Source organism: Chiloscyllium plagiosum, chromosome 48 (assembly GCF_004010195.1).
Source record: "Chiloscyllium plagiosum isolate BGI_BamShark_2017 chromosome 48, ASM401019v2, whole genome shotgun sequence".
Lineage (NCBI taxonomy): Eukaryota > Metazoa > Chordata > Chondrichthyes > Orectolobiformes > Hemiscylliidae > Chiloscyllium > Chiloscyllium plagiosum.
In genome coordinates, this window is record NC_057757.1 from 7,860,988 (window position 1) to 7,879,624 (window position 18,637).

The 18,637-nt window shown below is 50.8% G+C and overlaps 1 protein-coding gene across 1 annotated transcript; it reads right to left on the reverse strand.

The window, feature by feature from the left end:
• Positions 1-9,026: 9,026 nt before the first annotated feature.
• Positions 9,027-12,876, reverse strand: LOC122544412 (vegetative cell wall protein gp1-like). Its single transcript, XM_043683660.1, has 5 exons — positions 12,702-12,876; positions 11,131-11,802; positions 10,774-10,962; positions 10,225-10,521; positions 9,027-9,166 (listed from the first exon to the last, which is right to left on the reverse strand). The coding sequence occupies exons 1-5, from the start codon at positions 12,874-12,876 to the stop codon at positions 9,027-9,029; spliced, it is 1,473 nt and encodes a 490-aa protein (XP_043539595.1).
• Between the last annotated feature and the right edge of the window lie 5,761 nt (positions 12,877-18,637).

The window sequence follows — 18,637 nt, forward strand, 5'->3', positions numbered from 1 at the left end:
CTACTCTCTGAGTAAAGAAACTACCTCTGACATCTGTCCTATATCTATCACCCCTCAGTTTAAAGCTATGTCCCCTCGTGCTAGCCCTTACCATCCGAGGACAAAGACTCTCACTGTCCACCCTATCTAACCCTCTGATTATCTTGTATGTCTCAATTAAGTCACCTCTCCAATTTCTCTCCAACAAACACCAGCCTCTGTTCCTGCAGCCTTTCCTCGTAAGACTTCCCCTCCATACCAGGCAACATCCTGGCAAATCTCCTCTGAACCCTTTACAAAGTTTCCACATCCTTCCTATAATGCAGTGACCAGAACTGTACGCAATATTCCAAGTGCAGCCACACCAGAATTTTGTGCAGCTGCAGCATGACCTCATGGCTCCGAAACTCAATCCCTCTCCCAATAAAAGCTAACACACCGTACGCCTTCTTAACAACCCTATCAACCTGGGTGGCAACTTTCAGGGATCTATGTACATAGACACTGAGATGTCTCTGTTCATCTACACTACCAAGAATCTTACCATTAGCCCAGTACTCTGCATTCCTGTTACTCCTTCCAAAGTGAATCACCTCACACTTTTCCACATTAAACTCCATTTGCCACCTCTCAGCCCAGCTCTGCAGCTTATCTAACATCCTTTGACACCATCCACAACTCCATTCACCCGCAAATGTACTAACCCATCCTTCTACGCCCTCGTCCAGGTCATTTAGATTAGATTAGATTCCCTACAGTGCGGAAAAAGGCCCTTCGGCCCAACCAGTCCACACCAACCCTCTGAAAAGTAACCCACCCAGACCCATTTCCCTCTGACTAATGCACCTAACATTATGGGCAATTTAGCACGGCCAATTCACCCTAACCTGCACGTCTTTGGACTGTGCGAGGAAACCGGAGCACTTGGAGGAAACCCCACACAGACACAGGGAGAATGTGCAATCTCCACACAGGCAGTTGCCCGAGGCTGGAATCGAACCTGAGACACTGGTGCTGTGAAGCAGCAGTGCTAACATGACAAACAGCAGTGGCCCCAAAACACCACTAGTAACTGAAGTTAGTTAGCCATTATTAGCAAGGTCTCCAAACCCAGACAAATCGGAACCTCTACCTTTTATAACCCCTCTTGAAAGAACCCAAGGATAATATAACCTTGTTGAAGGAGCAGCAAGCTCACAGTTCCTAGCATGCCAGCCTGATCCAAAGTGGCCACACTGGGTCAGTGCCATGTCGACCACTGAGAGGAATGCCCAGCGCTGTGGGAATAAGGTCAAAGAGCATCGTCCGGTATCTCACGCTCACTCTGTCTCTGCTGCTGCACCCACGTCCCCCGAAGACTCTGATTGCCTCCCAAAAAACCTTGCCCAGTCACCACCCCAACCCACCGCTACCACCAGCCCCCCCGAGAACGCTGACCCTGCATGCCCGATGTGCTGCCCCCTCACTCGCCTGGGACAGCCCTCCACCTGCACCAACAGTTACAACTGGGCCACCCACTACTGTATCCCTTCTCTCTCTCGTTCCTGGAGGAGATAAGCACCCCTTTTGGGGGAGGGAAGGGGGTGGCAAAAAGAGACCGAAACAACAAAAAAAAATGAAAGAACCACGGGTGCTGGAAATCTGAAACGAGAACAGAAATCGCTGGAAAAACTCAGCAGATCCGGCGGCATCTGTGGAGAGAAATCAGAGTTCACGCTTCATGTCCAGTTACCCTTCTTCAGGGTCACCGGATTTGCAACGTTAACTTGGATTTCCCTCCACTGAGTTTTTCCAGCGATTTCTGCTTGGGTTTGGGGAAGAGTCGAGCAGTGGGTTCCCCAGTCCTTGGCTCCTCACCCCTCATATGGAGAGTGCCCCCTAGTGCCCGGCTGACCATGTCCAATCCCCACCATCATGAGGCTGTTTATGACTTAATGCGTTGGGGATACCCCTTGACCTTTTCTACCCTGTATCCTGAGACAGTGATCGCTGGTTTTAGATTCCCCAATCAGAGCAGACATCTTCCCTGCATCTCTCCTTTCCAGCCCTGTCAGAATTTTGGATGTTGCAATCAGATCCCCTCTCATCCTCTACTGAATGCAATTCAACTGATTTCTGCTCAGAGGATAGTCCTGCTGTTTCCAAATACCAGGAGAGTGGGGAATAGGAAGACCGGGAGTGAAAGGGAACAGGAGAGTTGAGGGTGACAGAGGAAAGAGGTGATGGCTACTGGGGACTTATGGGTAGTGGGAACAGGCTTTGAACCGAGTTCAAGTCCCACCTGGGCTGGAAATATATCGCAACAAGTCATTTCCAAACACCTTAAGGGCTCCTGTGGCACAGGAACAGTGTCTTCACCTCTGGATTAGAGGTTCAAATCCCACCTACTCCACAGCTGTGTGATAATGTGGCGCGGTGACTCACAGCTGCCTCACAGCGCCAGGGGCCTGGGTTCGATTCCAGCCTCGGGTGACCGTCTGTGTGGAGTTTGCACGTTCTCCCCCGTGTCTGTGTGGGTTTCCTCCCAAAGATGTGGATTGGCCGTGCTAAATCACCCTGTAATGGCCAGGGGTGTGCAGGCTAAGTGGGCTAGCCGTGGGAAATGCAGGGCCGTAGTAATGGGTGGATCCGCTGGGATGCTCTCCAGAGACTTGATGTGGACTCGATGGGCCAAATGGCCTGCTCCCACACTGTAGGGAAAGTCCGAGCAAGTAGATGAGAGAATGGCTAGATGTTTACAGTGAGGGCTTTGGAAGATTGACAGACAAGACCCTGAGGAGGAAAAGACAGCGTTAAGACAAAACCAAAGACGATTGAAATTGAGATGGAAACCCCTGTCAGAACCTCATCACAAGACAAAACATTGTTTAGCTTTCGAGAGAACACGAGGCTGATGCTGAGGCAAGCAGAACAACAGCAAGGAGATCTCGGGTGGCAGTATGACTCAGCGGTATCAGAGGCGATTTCAGGTTAACAACATATTTGGATTTATTTGGTGTGACCTTGATCACGTGGATGAAGTTTCGGTAAATAACTGTGAGACACTCATCGTGGAGTATGCAAATGATATGTCAGGAGCTAAGTTATTTAGTGAAAGATTCAAGAAAAGAGAGCAAACATTGGATAGAAATTGGAAGTGATGAGTCAGTGTAAGCAGGTTTAACACATTGTCTACTCTGCCTCCTTCGTCAAATCACAAAACTCAAACTGGGCACTTTATTTCTGAACACATGCATTTGTCTATTATTATTTTAACAACGCACATGACTTTGGCTGAGTGTCTCTTGAGAAACTGGTTAAGACTCTCTCATGAGTCGAGAAAGTTCAGTCTTAGCTGTCGAGAAATATTCATTTTGACGTTACAAATTCATTTAGAGTTTAGAGATGTACAGCACGGAAACAGACCCTTCGGCCCAACCCGTCCATGCCAACTAGATACCCCAACACAATCTAGTCCCACCTGCCAGCACCCGGCCCATATCCCTCCAAACCCTTCCTATTCATATACCCATCCAAATGCCTCTTAAATGTTGCAATTGTACCAGCCTCCACCACATCCTCTGGCAGCTCATTCCATACACGTACCACCCTCTGTGTGAAAAAGTAGGTCTTTTTTATATCTTTCCCCTCTCACCCTAAGCCTCTGCCCTCTAGTTCTGGACTCCCCCACCCCAGGGAAAAGACCTTGTCTATTTACCCTTTCCATGATTTTGTAAACCTCTATAAGGTCACCCCTCAGCCTCCAACACTCCAGGGAAAACAGCCCCAGCCAATTCAGCCTCTCCCCATGGTTCAAATCCTCCAACACTGGCAACATCTTTGTAAGGCAGCATCTGAAGAGTAGGAAAATCGGCGTTTCGGGAATGATGAAGGACTTCTGCCTGAAACGTTGACTCTCCTGCTCCCTGGATGCTGCCTGACCTGCCGTAGTTTTCCAGCACCACACTCTCGACTGTAATCTCCAGCATCTGCAGTCCTCACTTTCACCTAACATCCTTGTAAACCTTTTCTGAACCCTTTCAGGTTTCACAACATCTTTCCGATAGGAAGGAGACCAGAACTGCACGCAATATTCCAACAGTGGCCTAATCAATGTCCTGTACAGCGGCAACATCTCCTCCCAACTCCTTTACTCAATACTCTGACCAGTAAAGGAAAGTGTTGAGAAATATTAATTTGCATGTTACTAAATCATTTGCAGGTTACAGATTTTGAAAAATCATTTTCCAGTTGGACAATGTTATTTTTCTGTATTTTTGACTGCAGCACTGAAATGCGAAAATGACCATTCTGAAACCAAAGACTCCGGAACAGATCACCATAGCTTAGCATCAAACTGCATCCTTCTGAACCTGAAACCTTAACTTACCTTCTCTCCACAGATGCTGCTGAGCTTGTCCAGCTACTTCTGCTTGGATTTTCAGGATCATCAGTTCTTCCGGTTTGCTGCGCCTCTTTGTGTGTGGTGTTTACACAGCTGCTTTACTCCAGCAGCGGGGAAAGCTGTTCTGTCGATAGCAGGGGGGTATGTGCTGGGTGAGACTTGACTGGAAACAAGTGCAGAGGACCTTCAATTAACCAAACGAGATGAGTGGGCACTATTTCATTCGGATAATCGATTTTACCTTAAACAAGGGAAGCTGTAATGCGATTGAAGAATTCAGACTGTTGTGAATCCCTACAGTGTGAAAACAGGCCATTCAGCCCAACAAATCTGCACTGAACCTCCAAAGAGTATCCCACCCGAATGCATTTCCCTATCCCATTGCTCTATATTTCCCCCTGACTAATGCAACACATCCCTGAACACTACAGGCAATTTAGCGTGGCCAATTCACCCTGACTTGCTCATCTTTGGATTGTGGGAGGAAACCGGAGCACCCGGAGGAAACCCACGCAGACACGGGGAGAATGTACAAACACCACACAGACGGTCACCCGAGGCTGGAATCGAACCCGGGTCCCTGATGTTGTGAGGCAGCAGTGCTAACCACTGAGCCACCTCTGCTCCAGTCTGACAGACTGAAGGGGCATGAATAGCCTCAATCCTGCTGTCCCGACTCAACGACATTTGAAAGTTTGAAAGAATGGCCCTGCCCTGTTCCTACATCTCTCCGCTATAGTGAAACAGTTTCGATGGGCTGAACGCACTTCCGTTGCTTCAGTCCGTTTAGCTGATGAGGCTAAATGCTCTGTTATCTAATCCAAAGTGATCAGTTTAAGGGATAGAATCGTCTCTTTGTAACACATTCATGGGCCTCAATGACTGTCCTGTCTCTGGGGCAATTAGTTTGGGGAACTGAATGGCCTCTTTCTGTTCCGAGGGGCTGAATAGACTTTGTAAAAGACGCAATGGACAATGAGGACCTGTCAGCTGCTAGCACTTCACCGGCCCTGGGTATTGAATGGCCTCCTTCTGTTACTGGCAAGCAGTATTGAAGGGCTGAATGGCCTCCATCTCTTCCTGCGTAGGAGGCGTGAGAAGCTCAGTGATCCCCAGCTGTTCCTGGAGTAGTATTCAAGGGCTGAATGGCCTCCATCTCTTCATCTATAGGAGGCATGAGAAGCTCAGTGATCCCTTGCTGTTCCCGGAGTAGTATTCAAGGGCTGAATGGCCTCTGTCTCTTCCTACGTAGGAGGTGTGAGAAGCTCAGTGATATCTGCCTCTTCCTGGAACAGGATTGAAGGGCTGAATGGCCACCAGCTGGTGCTACATAACGGGCTTGGAAAGCTGAATGGCCCCTCCCTGTTTCCAGATGATGGGCTTTTGCCCGAAACGTCGGTTCTCCTGCTCCTCGGATGCTGCCTGACCTGCTGTGCTTTTCCAGCACCACCCTCTCGACTCTGATCTCCAGCATCCGTAGTCCTCACAGAGAGAGAGAGACTGGGAAACAGACCTGGGAACTGACATCCCCAATCCCAGACGTTGGCAATATTCACTCCGAGAATTGTAAACGATACTCACCAACCCCTAATTCGCTGCCGTTCCTTAATGTTCACTCGCCCCTAGTTGCCCCCCTTGAGAAGGTGGGGGTGAGCTGCCTTCCTGCCTTCCTGCTGTAGGGAGGGCCCACAATGTCCCTTCGGGAGGCAATTCCTGGATTCTGACCCAGCTGACGGAGCGGCGATATATTTCCGGGTCAGGGTGGGAGCTCGTGGTGAGAGGGGCTGGTGACCCCATGTACCTGCTGCCCTTGCCCTTCCAGGTGGAAGTGGTCATGGCTTTGGGAGGGGGGGTGTCTAAGAAGCCTGAAGAGAATTTCTGCAGTGCATCTTGGTGATGGTACACCCTGCTGCAACTGAGGTGGCAGAGGGGATGGATGCCAGTCCAAGTGGAGGGGGGGGGGGGCGGGGGGGGGCTGCTTTCTCCCGGATGGTGTTGAGCTTCTCGAGTGTTGTTGGGGCCTCACACACCCAGGCAGTGGGCCTCTTGGCTTGCCCGTTGTAGATGTTGGACAGGCTCTGGGGGAGACAGGAGACGAGGTACTCGCTGTAGGATTCCCAGCCTCTGTAAGCCTATCGCGTCCCTTCTCTCTCTCCTTTCCTCCTAATCACTTGTCCTTCCACTCGCCTCAGGTGAAGCCTGACTTTCTCCTCTTCCCGTGCTTGACTCCATTCCATTAGCGACTGCGCCTCTGAGGTAAGCAGTGGTCACATGATCGGACTCTGCTGGAAGGTTGGAATCAGCACAGCTCAGTGACATGCTACAGACTTACCAAGTTTTATATTATCTCCTAAACGTGTTTAAAAGCAATCTCAAAGTTTGGTTTGAGCTTGTTTGTACAGAGACCCACAGAAAACAGGGAGGGTTTAGTGGTTAGCACTGCTGCCTCACGGTGCTAGAGACCAGGGTTCGATTCCAACCTCGGGGCGACCGTCTGTGTGGAGTTTGCACGTTCTCCCTGTGTCTGCGTGGGTTTCCCCCGAGTCCTCTAACAGTCCAAAGATGTGCAGGTCAGGGTGAATTGGCTGTGCTAAATTGCTCATAGTGTTCAGGGATGTGTATGAGTCAGGGGAATGGGTCTGGGTGGGTTACTCTTTGGAGGGTCGGTGTGGACTTGTTGGGCTGAAGGGTCTGTTTCCACACTGTAAAGATTCTAATTAAAGCCACGGTTCCAGTTCCCTCATAAGTGTGAACAGGAGTAGGCCCTGTGGCCTTTTAACCTGCTTTGTCAGTCATTATGACCATCTACCTCAATCCCCTGTCACCGAAAAACCTTCGACCTAAGAGCAATACCTTGGAACGGTTCAATGCTTTGGCCTTAACTACTGTCTGTGGCAGTGGATTCCACAGGCTGTCTGGGTGAAGATCTTTCTCCTCACCTCTGTCTGACATGACCTTCTCTCTACCGTTAGACTGTGTCCCTTTGGTTCTGGACATTGGGAATGTACTATGAGTGTTTCCCTATTCGAATTGCGGGGGCTCCTATGAGATCCACCTCATTTGTTCTAAACTCCAATGAATGCAAGCCAAACTCATCAAGTCTCTCCTCATTTGCAGCATGGTTTTGTTGGGGAAGGTCATGCCTCACAAAGTTCGAGTCATAGAGATGTACAGCACGGAAACAGACCCTTCAGTCCATCTCGTCCATGCTGACCGGATATCCCAACCTAATCTTGTCCCATTTGCCAGCACTTGGGCCATATCCATCTAAACCCTTCCTATTCATATACCCATCCAGATGCCTTTTAAATGCTCCAAATGCTTTTAGATACTCCACAACCACCCGATGAAGGGGCAGCGCTCCGAAAGCTAGTGCTTCCAAATCAACCTGTTGGACTATAACCTGGTGTTGTATGATTTTTAACTTTGTCCACTCCTGTCCAACACCGGCAGCTCCAAATCACGATTACCTTTTCAATGTTGCAATTGTACCAGCCTCCACCACTTCCTCTGGCAGCCCATTCCACATACGTACCACCCTCTGTGTGAAAATGTTGCCCCTTAGGTCCCTTTTATACCTTTTCCCTCTCACTCAAAGATGATGCCCTCTAGTTCTGGAAGGAACTCATTTTGAGGAAGTCACAAGGGTGCTTGCTGAGGCAGGACGGTGGATATTGCCTACGTGTAGTTCAGCAAGGCCTCTGACAATGTCCCTCATGGCAGGCTGATTGTGGAGCCCCGTGGGATCTGCAATGAACTGGCACAATGGATTTGGAATTGGCTTCGTCATAGCTCTCAGAGAGTTGTGGTGTATTTCCGATTGGAGATTTGTGACCAGTGGTGTTCCACAGCGCAGGGACCCCATGTTGCTTCTGATCCGTAGCTCAATGGTTTGGAGGAGAACGTTGGGGTAGGCCCGATTAGTAAGCTTACGGATGATTTATCAATCATTATGACCATCTCTCTCAGTCCCCTGTTCCTGCTGTCACCCCAGACCCTTCGACCTAAGAACTGTATCTTGAAAAGGTTCAATGTTTTGGCCTCGACTGCTTTCGGTGGTAGTGGGCTACGGATTGGGAGGAGGGTTGCCAGAGGTTAGAGCTAGGCCCGAGAGCTGGGCGGGTTCATCTGGGCAGCCGTAAGAAGGGTTCAGAGCTAGCGAGGGAAAATGGCAAAGTGGAAGATCGACCATGATCTTATATCAGAGAATAGAATCATATTGTAGAGTCCTGACAGTATGAAAAAAGGCCCTTCAGCCCGACGAGTCCACACTGACCCTCCGAAGAGTATCCCACCCAAACCCATTCCCCTACCCTATTACTCTACATTTACCCCTGACTAATGCACCGAACCTACACATCCCTGAACACTCTGGATAACAGCACGGCCAATTCACGCACCTCTTTAGATTATGGGAGGAAATCCATGCAGTGCACGAGGAGAACATACAAGCTCCACACAGACAGTCAGACGAGGCTGGAATCGAACCCGAGTCCCTAGCGCCGGGAGGCTAACCGCTGAGCCACCGTGCCGCCCATCTTGCTGCATGGTGGGTCGGGCTTGAGGAGTAAAATGGCCTCCTCCTGGCCCATAATCCCCGTCGCCCAGTGCTAGGATTGGGCCTGGTCTGGGGCTGGAGGCCTCTCTGAGAGTGAAGATACAGTCACCGCATTCCAATTGGTCTGCAGCCGGCCAGGCCGGAGAGACGGATCAAAGTAAATGGCAGACCGAGATGTCTTTGCTCAGAGAGGGTGAAGGCCATGGCGTTCAGGCTGCTTAAACCGGAGATTGACTGATTTCTACCTGTTAAAGATATCAGGGCACATTGGCATTGTGCAGGTCAGCGGCATCAAGTGAAGAGATCAGCCATGATCTGGTTGAGTGGGATGTCATGTTGAGGTTGTACAGTACTGGGCTGGTGAGGTCCCTTCTGGGGTAACTGTGCCCAGCTCCGGTCGCCCTGTTATAGGAAGGACATTATTAAGCAGGAGAGGACTCAGAAGAGATTTACCAGGATGTTGCCATTTTGGGATTATGTTCAAATAATGACTGGAACAGGTGGGTGGTGAAAATAGCCTCTTTTATTCAGCAATCACAGCACAAGATCGAGGCGATAATAGAATCCTGTAACACAGGCAGCCCCCGGGTTAAGAATAAGGTCTGTTTTTAACTCTGTTCGTAAGTCGAGTTTTGGATCTAAGTCAGAACAGATCCGTGCGGTCCACATCGAGCATCAATTGTCAAATGTTTGTCTTAATATAGGCATAAAAAACACGAAACAAGCATTTCTTAAACTGTTCAGAGAGAAAGGAAAGGAGAATGATTAAAGGCTAACACTAACTCTCATTCCAAACGATTGGAGCATACCAGAAGGAGCATTCATTAATAATAAAGATTACTTTATTAATTGGAGGATGGGTCTGGTAATGGACAGAATGGGTTTTGGTGTGGGAGAGGATGGGCCTGGTGTGGGAGAGGGTGGGCCTGGTGTGGGAGAGGATGGGCCTGGTGTGGGAGAGCACGGACCTGGTGTAAGAGAGGATGGGCCTGGTGTGGGAGAGGATGGGCCTGGTGTGGGAGAGCACGGACCTGGTATAAGAGACGATGGGCCTGGTGTGGGAGAGGATGGGCCAGGTGTTGGATAGGATGGGGGCTGAAAATGTGTTGCTGGAAAAGCGCAGCAGGTCAGGGAGCATCCAGGGAACAGGAGAATCGAGGGAACAGGGAATCGACGTTTCGGGCATAAGCCCTTCTTCATGCCTGAAACGTCGATTCTCCCGTTCCCTGGATGCTGCCTGACCTGCAGCGCTTTTCCAGCAACACATTTTCAGCTCTGATCTCCAGCATCTGCAGACCTCACTTTCTCCTCGTTGGATAGGATGGGCCAGGTGTTGGATAGGATGGGCCTGGAGTGGGAGAGGGTGGGCCTGGTGTGGGAGAAGATGGGCCTGGTATGGGAGAAGATGGGCCTGGTGTGGGAGAGCACAGACCTGGTGTAAGAGAGGATGGGCCTGGTGTGGGAGAGGATGGGCCAGGTGTTGGACAGGATGGACCAGGTGTGGGAGAGGATGGGCCTGGGGTTGGAGAGGGTTGGCCTGGTGTAAGAGAGGATGGGTCTGGTGTTGGAGAGGGTAGGCCTGGTGTTGGAGAGGGTTGGCCTGGCGTTGGAGAGGGTAGGCCTTGTGTTGGAGAGGATGGGCCAGGTGTTGGAGAGGGTAGGCCTGGTGTTGGAGAGGGTTGGCCTGGTGTTGGAGAGGATGGGCCTGGTGTAGGAGAGGATGGGCCTGGTGTTGGAGAGCATGGGCCTGGTGTTGGAGAGGATGGGCCTGGTGTAGGAGAGGGTTGGCCTGGTGTTGGAGAGCATGGGCCTGGTGTGGGAGAGGATGGGCCTGGTGTTGGAGATCAAGGACCTGGTGTTGGAGAGGATGGACCAGGTGTGAGAGAGGATGGGCCAGGTGTTGGAGAGGATGGGCCTGGTGTTGCAGAGGATGGGCCAGGAGTTGGAGAGGGTTGGCCTGGTGTAAGAGAGGATGGGCCTGGTGTGGGAGAGGATGGGCCTGGTGTGGGAGAGGGTTGGCCTGGTGTTGGAGAGGATGGGCCTGGTGTTTGAGAGGATGGGCATGGTGTTAGAGAGGATGGACCTGGTGTTGGAGATGATGGGCCCGGTGTTGGAGAGAATGGGCCTGGTGTGGTAGAGGTTGTGCCTGGTGTTGGAAAGCACAGACCTGGTGTGGGAGAGGATGGGCCTGGTGTTGGAGAGCACGGACCTGGTGTGGGAGAGGATAGGCCTGGTGTGGGAGAGCACGGACCTGGTGTAAGAGAGGATGGGCCTGGTGTGGGAGAGGATGGGCCAGGTGTTGGACAGGATGGACCAGGTGTGGGAGAGGATGGGCCTGGTGTTGGACAGGATGGACCAGGTATGGGAGAGGATGGGCCTGGTATTGGAGAGCACGGACCTGGTGTAAGAGAGGATGGGCCTGGTGTGGGAGAGGATGGGCCTGGTGTGGGAGAGGATGGGTCTGGTGTTGGAGAGGATGGGCCTGGTGTGGGAGAGGATGGACCAGGTGTGGGAGAGGATGGGCCTGGTGTTGGAGAGTATGGGCCAGGTGTTGGACAGGATGGACCAGGTGTGGGAGAGGATGGGCCTGGTGTTGGAGAGGATGGACCTGGTGTTGGAGAGGATGGGCCCGGTGTTGGAGAGAATGGGCCTGGTGTGGTAGAGGTTGGGCCTGGTGTTAGAGAGCACAGACCTGGTGTGGGAGAGGATGGGCCTGGTGTTGGAGAGGGTGGGCCTGGTATGGGAGAGGATGAGCCAGGTGTTGGAGAGGATGGGCCCGATGTGGGAGAGGATGGGCCTGGTGTTGGAGAGGATGGGCCATGTGTTGGAGAGGATGGGCCTGGTGTTGACGAGGGTTGGTCTGGTGTTGGAGAGGATGGACCTGGTGTTGGAGAGGATGGGCCTGGTGTTGGAGAGGATGGACCTGGTGTTGGAGAGGATGGACCTGGTGTTGGAGAGGATAGGCCCGGAGTTGGAGTGGGTTGGCCTGGTGTTGGAGAGGATGGGCCTGCTGTTGGAGAGGGTTGGCCTGGTGTTGAAGAGGGTTGGTCTGGTGTTGGAGAGGATGGGCCTGGTGTGGGAGAGGATGGGCCTGGTGTGGGAGAGGATGGGCCTTGTGTTGGAGAGGATGGGCCTGGTGTGGGAGAGGATGGGCCTGGTGTGGGAGAGGATGGGCCTTGTGTTGGAGAGGATGGGCCTGGTGTGGGAGAGGATGGGCCTGGTGTGGGAGAGGGTTGGCCTGGTGTTGGACAGGGTGTGCCTGATGTTGGAAAGGATGGGCCTGATGTTCGAGAGAGTGTGCCTGGTGTTGGTGAGAATGGGCCTGGTGTTGGAGCGGATGGGCCTGGTGTTGGAGAGGATGGACCTGGATAATCAGGGTCTGATTCTGCTGCTGGAGAGTGGGGGGTGTATTTCTGAAGTCAATTTCTTCAAGTAAACATCAAGTGTGTCTTGAACAAGCGGTTTTTGTTTTTCTCCTTATACATGGCCCTGTAGCAATTGAGACCATCGGTATCTATCCAGTAAATGTTGGTGAACCTTCTGCATTAGGATCCTGCTCCTCTGAGTTTGCCATCCTTGTTTCAATGAGGTGTAAGTCTTCGGCTAACTCCTCTTGGGTTCTGGGGTTTCTACATCCTGGCCTTCTTAACCAAATGCTATCATCTGCTGCTCTAGCGCCATAAGGTCAGTTCTTTGGCATCGGATTCACGCACGTCTAAGACTCCATTTTCATTGACGTTTCACTGCAGTTGCTTATTCCCAATGTCAACCACAGCTTGCCTTCCCTCGGCGAGGTCCTCACCTCGAAACTCGGTAAAACCATCTGCGGACTGGGGGGGAACAGTTTGTTCCGGACTCCTTTCACCTTTGTCTCCTTCACTTCCTCCCAAGAGTCTGCAATGTTTTTGAAGCCATCGTAGATGTTGTAACTCCTCCAGAACTCCTTTAAGCTCATTGCGTCACCTTGGGTAGGCCTGACTGCTCCAGAGTAAACAGTCAGCCTTAAAGGAGGTGATGGTTCCCTGATCCGTTGGCTGAAGTCGCGGGGTGGGGGCGTTGGGTGGGTAAAACGATGACCTTTACATCGGGGTCAAGTGCTAGGACATTCCAGGGAGCGTTGTCAAGCACAAGGAGAATTTTGAAAAGAGTCGTCTTAGCCAAGCACTAACATTCAGCAGCAGGAGCAGAAAAGTTCCAGAACCGATCTTCAAAGAGAGCTTTTGAGTTTGCCTTCCAAATAATGGGACGGGATGTCTTGATGATTCGGCTGAGTGCCCTCGGATTTAGGGAGCGATACAGAAGTACAGAAGTTTCTTCACTCAGCGAGTCGTAAGTTCATGGAATGCCCTGCCAGTAGCAGTGGTGGACTCTCCCTCTTTATGGGCATTTAAGCGGGCATTGGATAGGTATATGGAGGATAGTGGGTTAGTGTAGGTTAGGTGGGCTTGGATCGGCGCAACATCGAGGGCCAAAGGGCCTGTACTGCGCTGTATTCTTCTATGTTCTATGTTCTAAGTTCTACAGGGTTAAACTTGGAGTCCCTGGATGTGTAACCACCAAAGGATGATGTTCACCTAGCCTTAGATGGCCTTAAGCCCTGGAGCTGTTTTTCCCTCTTTTGAAATGTATGTTCTTTCAGACATTATTTTCCTGAAAGAAGCCGGTATTGTCTACATTAAATATTTGCTCAGGTACTTAACCGCCCTCTTCAATGATTTGTTTTCAACATTTCCAGACACTCTCTAGCAGCACTTCGATTGGCACTCACTGCTTTTCATCCCTGCACTTTAACATTGTGTAACTTTACTCTCCCTTTGGAACGGTTGAACCAACCCCTACTCGCAACAAATCCTTCATCACAAGCTCCTTCTCTGGCTGCTTTTAAATCACTGAAAAGGCACTGAGCCAAGGATGATCGGAATATTGCGCTGATTTTGATCCTCTAACCAAATTAGCAACAGCTTTTCCATTTCGATAATTAAACCGCTGTTCAGTGATCATTGTCACCTTCATTGGGACAGAGCCTTTTATATGCTCCATTCCTCTCCCCTTTGTAATCATCCCGATCGAGGACCGTCTGGTGCCTCACGCTTTGCCAATGTTTGCTGGCGTTTCACCTCTCTCTGATTGCTTGAGCATCTCCAATTTCGTTTCTAGCATCTTCCCTTTTGATGCGTCACCATCAGAGTTAGGCTTTGAAGCCATGATTACGACAGCGTGGCATTGTTCTCCCTGGGGCCAACAAACCGCTGAAAACGCGCAGTGCAAAGTGGTCCGTCCGTCCGTTAATAAGAAACACCGTACGTAACTCGATTGTTTAAAGTAATAGGTGTTACAGAGGTCGGTTCATAACCTGGGAGCTCCCCGTACAGTTCTAACAAGAGCCCCTTTACACAGTTCGAACGTATATTAAAATTCCATCGCTATTTTTATTTTTGTATTTTGTATCTGACACAAAAGTTTGAAAGGCTTCTGTACTGGGAGGCAGGAGATGGGTTCAAACGTGCTAAATGCTGGCTGCTGCTTCTGATGGGATGTCTGTCCGGTCTGCTTGCATTCTTAGGAGGTGTTAGTCCTAAAAGAATAAACATTAGTAAAAATATGTGCTCTAAATAAGTTAGAAATGCTAACAAAACACGGTGGCTCAGTGGTTAGCACTGCTGCCTCACAGCAGCAGGGACCCAGGTTCGATTCCAGCCTCGGGGCGACTGTCTGTGTGGAGTTTGCACATTCTCCCCGTGTCTGTGTGGGTTTGCTCCGGTTTCCTCCCACAGTCACAAAGACGTGCAGGTTGGGGTGGATTGGCCATTCTAAATTGCCTGTCGTGTTAGGTGCATTGGTCAGAGGGAAATGGGTCTGGGTGGGTTACTCTTCGGAGGGTTGGTGTGGACTGGTTGGGCCGAAGGGCCTGTTTCCACACTGTAGGGAATCTAATCTTGACGGGGATGGTATTGTTCTGTATGCTGATAAGGGTGGGGAAATGCAGTCAGGGGTTTGAAAGGTTTTTAAATTTGAATACTACAGAACCATGGTTTTATGAGTGAATGATATCATATTATAGTAAATAATGGGAGAAAGTGAGATTAGATTCCTTACAGTGTGGAAACAGGCCCTTTGGCCCAACAAGTCCACACTGACCCTCTCAAGAGTGACCTACCCAGACCCATTCCCCAAAATGTACCCCTTAATAATGCACCTACAAATCTGGGCAATTTAGCATGGCCAATTTATTCTAACCTGCACATCTTTGGACTGTGGGAGGAAACCGGAGCACCCAGAGGAAACCCACGCAGACACGGGGAGAATATGCAAACTCCACACAGACAGTCGCCCGAGGCTGGAATCGAACCCGGGTCCCTGACATCGTGAGGCAGCAGTCAGCTAACCACTGAGCCACCGTGCCTCCCTCAGGGACTGAAGATGCTGGAGATCAGAGAGTGGTGCTGGAAAAGCACAGCAGGTCAGGTAGCATCCGAGGAGCAGGAGAATGGACGTTTCGGGCCAAGCCCTTCATCAGGAATACATCGACTCTCCTGCTCCTCGGATGCTGCCTGACCTGCTGTGCTTTTCCAGCGCCACTCTCTCGACTCTGATCTCCAGCATCTGCAGGCCTCACTTTCTCCTAGTAAACGGTTAGGAAAGAATGAGTGTGAACCTGGTATTAATGAAGATCATGAGCGGCGAGTGAGTCAATAAAGATAGCCTATGAAACGATATCACATTATACAATATCTCACAGTAGGAAGGATATTATTAAGCAGGAGAGGGTTCAGAGGAGATCTACCAGGATTGGAGGGCTTGAGTACTCAGGAGAGGCTGGTTAGGCCGGAACTGTTTCACCGGAGCGTAGGAGGTTGAGGGGTGACCTGATAGAGGTTTATAAAATCGTGAGATAAAGTGAGTGACAAGAGTCTTTTCCCCCAGGGACAGTGAGTTCAAAACTAGGGGGCGTCGTTGAAAGGTGAGAGGAGAAAGATTTTAAAAAAGACACAGGGTCAACATTTCACACGCAGAGTGGTTCGTGTGTGGAATGGACTTCCGAAGGAAGTTGTGGATAAGGTTACACGGATCGAAAGACATTCGGATGAATCGGAAATGTTTGGAGGGATATGGGACTAGTTGGGAACGCGGTCAACGTGGAGTGGTTGGGCCAAAGGGTCTGTTTCCGTGCTGTATGACTCTATAAAAGCAAGGTGATGCATTTTGGGAGATGTAATCCAGGAGGGATATATACAGTAAAAGGCAGAACGCTTAGAAGTGTCAGCATACAGAGGGATCTAGGCGTACGGGTCCACAACTCCCTGACGGTGGCGATGCAAATGGGTAAGGTGGTCAAGGAGGCATTGCCTTCATCAGTCGGGGCACACAGTACAAGAGTGTTGCAGCCGTACAGAACGTTTCGGTTAGGAATATTGTGCCCAGTTTTGGTTGCCATGCTACCAGGAGGACGCGGAGAGGGGAGCAGAAACGGTTTACCAGGATGTTGCCTGATCTGGAGGGTATCAGCCCTGAGGAGGGATTGGACAAATTTGGTTTGTTTTTTCACCTGAGAGTCAAAGGATGAGGGGGGGGGGGGGGGGGTGGTGACCCGACAGAAGTTTATATAATTAGGAGATGCGTAGATAGAATGAGTATTTTTCCCAGGAGTGAAATGTCCATTATTCGGGGACATAGGTTTAAGATAAAAGGGGGTATGCTTAAAAGGGTGGGGGGGAATGGGTGAGGGGCAGGTTTGTGTTTTACACAGAGGGTGCTAAGTGCCTGGAACCCACTGCCAGAGGAGTGGGATACAATCACAAAATTTAAGAGGGCAGCTTAACAGAAATAGGGTATGGAGGGATATGGAGCACACAGGGTCAGCACAGCCGCGGTGGGCTGACAGGTCTGTTCCTGTTCTGCACTGTGTTTCGTTCATGTTATCCCAGGAATCAGTCCCATGAGCATTTGTTGCAATCCTTCCCTCACCAGAATGTCAATACACCCTCCCAACGTCCTGCCCTCTTTACCTCCTTCCTCTGCCCTCTGGCTCTCTCCTCCCCCCTCCTTACCCCTCCACTCTCCATCGCTCTCTCTCACTCTTCTCCTCTCTCTAGTTCATCTCTCTTTCAATGCCAGGCGAAGGTGAGGCCTGCAGATGCTGGAGATCAGAGCCTAGATTAGAGTGGTGCTGGAAAAGCGCAGCAGGTCAGGCAGCATCCGAGGAGCAGGAAAATTGACATTTCGGGCAAAAGCCCGTGCTCATTCCTGATGAAGGGCTTTTGCCTGAAACATCGATTCTCCTGCTCCTCGGATGCTGCCTGACCTGCTGCGCTTTTCCAGCCCCACTCTAATCTAGATCCCTTCCAATGTCAGCCCATCCAGTTGATTCCTGCCTTTCCCTCCTTTCCTCTCTCATTATGGGGAAAGACGGGGTCAACTGGGCTTGTACTCACTGGAGTTCAGAGGAATGAGGGGGGTGGATCTCAGAGAAACGGATAAAATCCTGATGGGACTGGACGGGCTCGAGGTGGGAAGGTGGTTCCCGACGTTGGGGAAGTCCAGAACTAGGGATCCCAGTCTACAAATAAGGGGTAGGCCATTCAGGACCGAGATGAGGAAGGATTCCTTCACTCAGAGAGTTGGGAACCTGTGGAACTCTCTCCCACAGGAAGCTGTTGGGGCCTGTTCATTTGGTAAATTCAAGATGGGAGCTGGGCATGGCCCTTGCGGGTACAGGGATCGAGGGGAATGGAGAGAAAGAAGGAGTGGGAGATGGAGATGGCACGATCAGCCAGGATGGTATTGAATGGTGGTGCAGGCTTGATGGGCCGAATGGCCTCCCCCTGCACCTGTCTACGAATTACGGTGAAGGGTGTTGCATGGCTCAATGCACAGTGAGCACTGGGGGGAGGTTGTGGAAGTGCAAATGGACCTGGAGGAGCACTCTGCTTTGAGTTTGTCTTTGGTTCCCACTCCCAGGCTCCCGGCCTAGTGACTGGCCACAAGCACCCTACCTCTGGTGCCCACACGCAAGCTCCCTGCCTCGGGCCCACCTGTAAGATCCCTCCTTTGTGCCCAATTGCGCACTCCCTGCTTAGTGCCTGGCCGCAAGTTCCCTAGCTCCTTCCTTACTGTCATTGAATCATAGAGTCGTACAGCATGGAAACAGACCCTTCGGCCCAACTCGCCCATGCCGACCAGATATCCCAACCTAATCCAGGCCCATTTTCCAGCACTTGGCCCATATTCCTCTAAATCCTTCCTATTCACATACCCATCCAGATGCCTTTTAAATGTTACAATTGTACCAGCCTCCACCAATTCCTCTGGCAGCTCATTCCATACACGTACCACCTTCTGTGTGAAAAAGTTGCCCTTTAGGTCTCTTTTATATCTTTCCCCTCTCACCCTAAACCTATGCCCTCTATTACTCGACTCCCCTACCCTGAGCCTTACCATGCCTCTTACGATTTTATAAACGTCTATAAAGTCACCCCTCAGCCTCTGACACTCCAGGGAAAACAGCCCCAGCCCCAGACTGGAGGCCTGTGACCAGTGGAGTGCCACAAGGATCAGTGCTGGGTCCTCTACTTTTTGTCATTTACATAAATGATTTGGATGCGAGCATAAGAGGTACAGTTAGTAAGTTTGCAGATGACACCAAAATTGGAGGTGTAGTGGACAGCGAAGAGGGTTACCTCAGATTGCAACAGGATCTGGACCAGATGGGCCAATGG